We start from the raw sequence: 7,333 nt of genomic DNA on the forward strand, positions 1-7,333 counted from the left end.
TTTGAAGACACCAGCTGTCGGAGTCTCGTTCTTTTTTCAGGTGTCAGTGAGAGAGGTGGCATCAGACAGAATTTATAAGCAAAAGGTCAAAGGATCATCAAACTGATGCGAATGTATTGATCAAACCTAAGATAGCTGCTAAATCTTTAATCAGGGAGAAAGGATTAACATGCAAATCCCAGAATTTCTTTCAAGTCACTGCCCCGAGATAACTGAAGGTTTTAATAGTATACCAAAGATGACATCTCAGGTTAGACAATGCATTTGAGGTGTGAGGCCTTGTTTAGAATATGGCTATGTATTAACTTGGGATCAGATTGATTTTATTTCCAAAGTAAGAATTTATCAAATGCCACATTGTCTACAAATTGTGTGCTTTTCAAACAAAATTCAATGTATCTGCAATTACAGATCTGCAAATGCAAATTCAACCCATAGATTTCTGTGTGTTCCTGTGAGTCAAAGACTGCAGCAAGGATGAGGAGGGGACACTTTCTTATGGTAATAGTCTGTGATTTTGCTTAGGCAATTACGGAGTCATCGAATTATACAGCATGGAAACTGACCCTTTGGCCAACTTGGCCGTGCCAACCAGATAGGCTAAATTAATCTAGTCCTATTTGCCAGCATTTGGCCCAAATCCCGCTAAACCCCTCCTATTCATGTACTCATCCAGATGCCTTTTAAATGTTGTAATTGTACCATTCTCCGCCACTTCCTCTGGCAGCTCATTCCATACACACACCACCCTCTGTGTGAAAAAAGTTATCCCTTGGGTCTCTCTCAAATAATCTTTCCCCTTTCCGCTTAAACCTGTGCCTTCTAGTTTTGGAATACCCCCTCCCCTGCCCCGCTGGGGAAAAGACCTTGTCTATTTAGTCCATCCATGTCCCTCATGATTTTATAAAGTGACCCCTCCTTCAGTGGCTTCATTTAAAGAATTTTTTTTCCTGGAAGAGTGGGAGCGCAGTCAGCCACTGGGAAAAGTTGGAGGAGGCAGCGTGAGGGGGGATGAGGAACTCATTGTGATGTATGGACGGAAGGTCCGGGTGAGGGGGGGGGGATGGTGGAATCTGCCACGAGTCGGAGGGGCGGGTGGAATCTGCCATTAGTGGGTAGGAGTAGGACGGGGCGGGGGGGATGCTGAGGACTGTGCCACTGTTGGAGAGGGACGAGGTTGATTCCACCACCATCCGGCGGGGCCTGTATTTCATCCTCCGTCACTGAGCTGTTGATACTCGCTGAAAATGGAGGGGAGGTAGCGGAGCAGTTTACATAGTGCAGCCTTGCTTCAGCCGGGCCCAGGCTCGGAAGCGCAGGGAGTTGGGGTTTCGGATCCGGAGAAGGATTGAGGTCGGGGCCGTTCACCATGGGGCTCTCGGAGGCTCTAAGCCTGAACGGGCGGCTGTTAGTCGGGCTCCTGGTGAACCTGTCCGCTTCCATCTGCATCGTCTTCGTTAACAAATGGATTTACGTGGAGTATGGCTTCCCCAACATGACCCTCACGTTGCTGCACTTTATCATAACCGGCCTGGGGCTCTACATCTGCCAGAGGCTTAACATCTTCTCCCCCAAAACTCTGAACCCCACCAAGATCTTGCTGCTGGCTCTCAGTTTCTGCGGTTTTGTTGTTTTCACAAACCTGTCGCTCCAGAATAACACCATTGGCACCTACCAGCTGGCCAAAGCCATGACCACTCCAGTCATTATAGTCATACAGACTGTCTACTACAAGAAGACTTTCTCTACCAGGATAAAGCTGACATTGGTAAGGAACATTAAGTCTAATAAAAGCTCTAAACATTTTGGATTGGGGAGGGGAGAGAAATGTTTGTGTATAGTTTCTCATCTTTTATTTTGAAAAAGCTTGAAACTTGCTTCTTGTAACTTTCACCAAACTTGCATCAGAATTTCAAAACAGTTGACAAACACAAATCATTACGTTATCGAGGTTAAACTACTTTTATAAATGTATATACAAGCTTTCTACTTAAATAAAAACAAAATGCTGCACACACTCAGCAGCTCTGGCAGCATCCACGAGAAAGCTTCCTTCAACAAACTCATTGTATTTCCATCATTTTCTGTTATTTTTAATTTCTGGTTTCCAGCATCTGAAGTGCTTTGTTTTTCTGCAACTAATTTGTTGATTCAAAATAACACTGGTCAAGTTGATTTGATTGTATTTGAACTTCAATTTAACATCATTATATAAAGATTGGTTCTGAATTAATGCAATTTCAATTTGGCCTGGCTACAAGGAATAATCCTTTCAATATGGAACAGAAATTTAAGTTGTTTTCCAACGCTTAGTATGGTATATGGATGGAATGGTGGGGAACATGTCCATGCCCCGTGCCAGTACTGTTGTGTTTACAGTTCATTTGTGTGAGCATACTCCTGATTCATTTTTGCATTGATATCACTTTGTCTTTAACTAAAAGACTGAATAACACTCCTATGACATTGGCAATACTGTGCATGCAGGTAATGTTGTTAGCAGATGACCATTAAAACTTACTGTTTCCAAATTACCTTGAAGTTGTATTATGCAGTGCCGTTCTGTATTGAGTAGAATGTGAATTAAGTGCATCTGAAATGGAAACCTGCTCAACGCAGCTTCTGAAGGTCAGAAATCACACGACACCAGGTTATAGTCCAACAGGTTTATTTGAGAACACAAGCTTTCAGAGCGTAGCCCCTTCGTCAGCATTTCACCTCCAAAAGCTTGTGTTTTCAAATAAACCTGTTGGACTATAACCTGGTTTTGTGTGATTTCTGTCCTTCTCCACCTCAGTCCGATACCGGCACCTCCATATCGCAGCTACTGAATCATAGCAATATGTTTACCCTTAGATTACAACTTAAATTTTCAGCTGGTTGGAGAGAGCAAGTTTTTTTTAGGTACATAATGCCAATGAATCTGATTTAAAATTTTATCCAAAATTTAGGTTACGTCTTCATAAGGGAATGTTGATGAATATTATTTATGTGAATATCCCTAGAGGTATTTTATAAAGTCCCTCAAAAAGAGACCGTTTGTTAAATTTGAAGCCCATAGAATTAATAAATATGTTGTTGAATTGAAGGTGACTTATTGACCTGGTCAGGAAATTCACCGGGTGTTGTAGAGACTAGGCATAATGAGAATGTACTTTAGTTGACAGGATCTGTTGTTATATCCTCAACAGTTCACTGTATTACCGATTATAGATCAAAGCATAACATTATAAGATAATATTGATAGGTTAAGTAAAGGGAAATACTGTGGCAAACTGATTTCAATTCACATGGATGTGAAAGGTGGTCTTAAGGCAGTTATAAGTGAAATGCTAGAAATGATGATGGTCCAAAGAGACTTGAGAATCCAAGTACATTAAAAATAACTTAAATATATACAGAAAATAACTAAATATCAATGGATCTAGATTACCAGAATATGAGATGGTAGAAGTCATGCCTTAACTATATGAAGCATGCAACATCTGGAGTACTGTGGCAGTTCTGGTACCATGTTGTAGAAAGCATGTATTGACTTTGGAGGGAATGCATTATCAATTTATCAGAATGATACTTGGATTTTAAATGTTACATTTTTAAGCTGTTAAGGACACAGTTAGTAAAGGTAGATAGATAACTAGAAACTATTTACACTAGTTGAGGAGTCCAAGTCTAGGTGTGGGATGGGATGCATAGCTTAAAAATTAGAGCCAGACATGTCAGAATTGAGTTAGGAAATATTTCGACATAGTTAGGAGGTAGAAGTTTGAAATATTCTTCAGATCAGTTGGTTTCTGCTGTCAGTATGGAAGTGTGTATGGAATTAGGCTGCAGATCAGCTACGATCTCACTAAACAAAACAGGCTAGAGAAACTGAATGTCTCATAATGGGTTGCATGGTTCTATATTGACTGCTCTGGACCTTTACAGAAATCTGTTTTAAGCGTTTGTCTGTTACTTCACTGCCAGTGGTGGTGGAGTAGCTTTAATGTTCACAAAATTAAACTCAATATGCAACCTTGCTTTGCACATTTGTATAGAAGTCTCAAATCTTAAATTCTCCGTTGGTTTTATTGAAATAAAACAAAAGTAACAACAAGGCCCAACCCTAGGCTTAAACATCTTTAGGTGCTTAATGACTTCATAAGATTAGAAATGGAAATGTTCACTAATGACTGTGCACTGTTCAGGACCAAACATAACACCTCAGATACTGAAACAGTGTCCAGATGCAGCTAGACAGACAATATCCTGGTTTTGACTGTTATGTGGTAAGCAACATCTGCGCCACAAGTACCTGGCAATGACCATCGCCAGCAAGAGGGAATCTAACCATCACCTCTAGATGTTCAATGACATTACAACTGCTAAATTCCCCCTGTCAACATCCTGGGGTTACTACTGGCCAGAAACTGAACTGGACTAGCCATAGAAATATTATGGCTGCAAGTGCAGGTCAGACACAAGAAATTCTGTAAAGTTCTAATTCTATACTTGCCTGTCTCCCCAATACCTGTCCACCATCTACACGGCGCAAGTCTGGAATATGAAAGTGTACTCTCCACTTACCTGGATGAGTGCAGCTCCAACAACGTACAAGAAGCTTGACCTCATCCAGAACAAAGCTATCCACTTTGACTGGCATTCTGTCCACCACATTCCACATTCATTCCCTTCAACACCGATGGTACACACTGTTGCCGCTGTGCATCTACACAATGCATTGGAACAACTCACCAAGGCTTCTCTGACAACACCTTCCAAACCAATGACCTCTGCCAAAAAGGAGAACAAGGAAAGCAGATGCAAGTACCAACACCTGCAAGTTTCCCGCCAAACCACATACCATCCTGACTTTGAACTATGTTGCAGTTTCTTCAGAGTTGTTGGCTCAAAATCCTGGGACTCCCTTCTTGACAGCATTGTGGATGTCACAAGGACTGCAGCAGTTCAAGAAGGCAGTTCACCACCACCACCTCCAGGCAATTGGGGATGGGCAGTGAATACTGGCCTAGCCTGCAACGTCCAAGTCCCACAAACAAATTTTTAAAAAGCAACACACAGTGCTCACACAGTCATATAAGTAAATCGTTCGCAACCTTTGCGTGCCGATATCAAAAAAAACATAAGTATTAGTTGCAGTAAATGTGAACTGATAAAATTAGCCAATAGTATCTAGATTCTACATACAATAGTTAGCTCTGTAAGCATCACACCATTGGCATTAGCAAATCTTACCTTAATGTATCACTGTTACATAGGAATGAATCAACATTGAATGTAATGACTGGAGTACTTTTGCCTAGCATCTTTTTCTAACTAAAATGTGATCAAATTTTATAGACAAGCTGTTTAAATATTAAATATGTATATTTCTCTTAATGATTTATCAAAAGTTTTAAGCATCACTACTGAAATAAGTCAAGGTACAATGATTACGTTGTAATCTGTAGTCAAAGTAAAATAGCCAGGCAACCAAACCCCTAAAACCATGAATAAGTCGACTGTTCTGCACAGTCCCTGCCTTTTCTAATATGTATTCATGGACTAAGATATATTTTTGAAGTTGATTTTTTTTTAATGACATGCAGGTCACATGCAGTGAATGAATGTCTATTTCACAGGGTTTTTTTAAAGGTTACTGCTTGAATCAACACTTTCACATAGCTTACTTTTTATTATTAGATATTACAAGTTTCATGTGTATCTTTTGACCATGTGATTTTTAGTATGAGAATCTTTGAAATCTGCATTTTGTAATTTGTTTCTTACTAATGATTTAGTAAATATTTATTTTAATTTTTTTTTTATAAAATCAATTTTTTTTTTTTAAACATCTAGAACCACAGTTACTATTTTTCATCCAAATAGAAATTTAGATGTTTAGTGTAATATGTTTGGTTCTTCTCTTCTGGAAAATGTACTAGTCTGTATGGCTATAAATGTTAAACTGGAAATAACCATCTCCCATTTATTTCTTACAGATCCCTATTACTTTGGGAGTATTTCTGAATTCTTACTTTGATGTGAAGTTTAATTTTCTAGGAATACTTTTTGCAACACTTGGTGTTTTGGTTACCTCAATATATCAAGTGGTTAGTAGTTTTGATTTGTCTTGCATACTTTTATAAGTACTAAACACAAATACTTTGTGTTTAACACAATCTAAACATCCTGATGTTTGGAGATAACAACAGGATCATCGGAAGTGCTTACATTAAACAATTACTTTTAATATCCTAATTGTTCCAAGTGCTTTGCTGAATACTTTTCTTAAAAGCTTAGTTTGCAATTTGAAATTACTTTGCTGTATTTTGAGTAAGTGGTTCATTTTTTAAAATTGGAACGTTTCCCTGGATTATTTGTTTTTATGTAATACATTTTCATTATAGTTTTCTAAGTGCTTGTTATGCTTTTGTTCAAATATTTTCTTATCTTTTACTTTGCCGATTGGCTTTAACTAAAGTGGCAACAAATGACCTTTTCCAATGTTGTAAGTGGTGCTACATTTTAATATGGCCGTGTTACAGTTGGCTCCATGAGACCTGATAATTTGGCCCAAAATATTTCTTATTTGTAGGTTAGTCCTGTAGTGTCATGGAATAGAGGTTTAGAAAGGGCTCATAGCTGAGTAATGGAGAAAATGTAGATCAGCCAACTAAGTTCTGTTAGTATCGGTAATCTGGGTTATCTGCAAATTAATGTTACATGCAGCTAAGTTGCCTTTGTTGTCCTTAAGCCTGTGTGGTACAGACTTGTTTTGATCACGGAAACAAAGAAAATTCTGGACCTGGGGACTAAATTGTGGAAAAATTCCTATCTTGCCCGAGGATATTAATTTCTCTACTTGAATGCACTATTTAACATGCCACATATAACAGGAAGATTCTCAGCTGTTATGTTAGCTGACGTAAGCTCTGGCATGACTCCTGCTACTGATTGCTGTCAATGCTGAACGCCTGTTTCAACTTTCTATATTAAAATATGTTGAAAGTGGGATTGTAAAATATTTATTATCCTGTTGCTACTTTGAAAACAGATTCTTGGTTTCTGGCCTTGTTTTACAATGACTGATCGGCATTCTTGTTTATTCATCCACATGGTTGCAGATCTGTTTAGTACTGAGTCTGCTCATATAATTAAATTTCCATGTAACACATCAGATGTTGGATATGTAGGATGTAAAGTTATGTTTATCTGATGTAAGGGAATAAAATGAAGGGCTGGTTACCTTGTTGGGTAAAGAGATAACAAGGTGTAGGGCTGGATGAACACAGCAGGCCAAGCAGCATCATAGGAGCAGGAAGGCTGACATTTCGGGCCTAGACCCTTC

At 38.9% G+C, this 7,333-nt stretch overlaps 1 protein-coding gene across 1 annotated transcript in view; it reads left to right on the plus strand.

Moving 5' to 3' along the window:
- The first annotated feature begins 1,134 nt into the window (after positions 1–1,134).
- Positions 1,135–7,333, plus strand: part of slc35e3 (solute carrier family 35 member E3) — a 14,764-nt gene continuing 8,565 nt past the window's right edge. Inside the window, exons 1-2 of the mRNA XM_020534588.2 lie at positions 1,135–1,768; positions 5,985–6,095. Coding sequence (XP_020390177.1) covers positions 1,370–1,768; positions 5,985–6,095 — 510 coding nt within the window. The 5' untranslated portion in view covers positions 1,135–1,369. The remainder of the gene's footprint in view (positions 1,769–5,984; positions 6,096–7,333) is intronic.

This window comes from Rhincodon typus, chromosome 18 (genome assembly GCF_021869965.1).
Source record: "Rhincodon typus isolate 14 chromosome 18, sRhiTyp1.1, whole genome shotgun sequence".
NCBI classification, from domain to species: Eukaryota; Metazoa; Chordata; class Chondrichthyes; order Orectolobiformes; family Rhincodontidae; genus Rhincodon; species Rhincodon typus.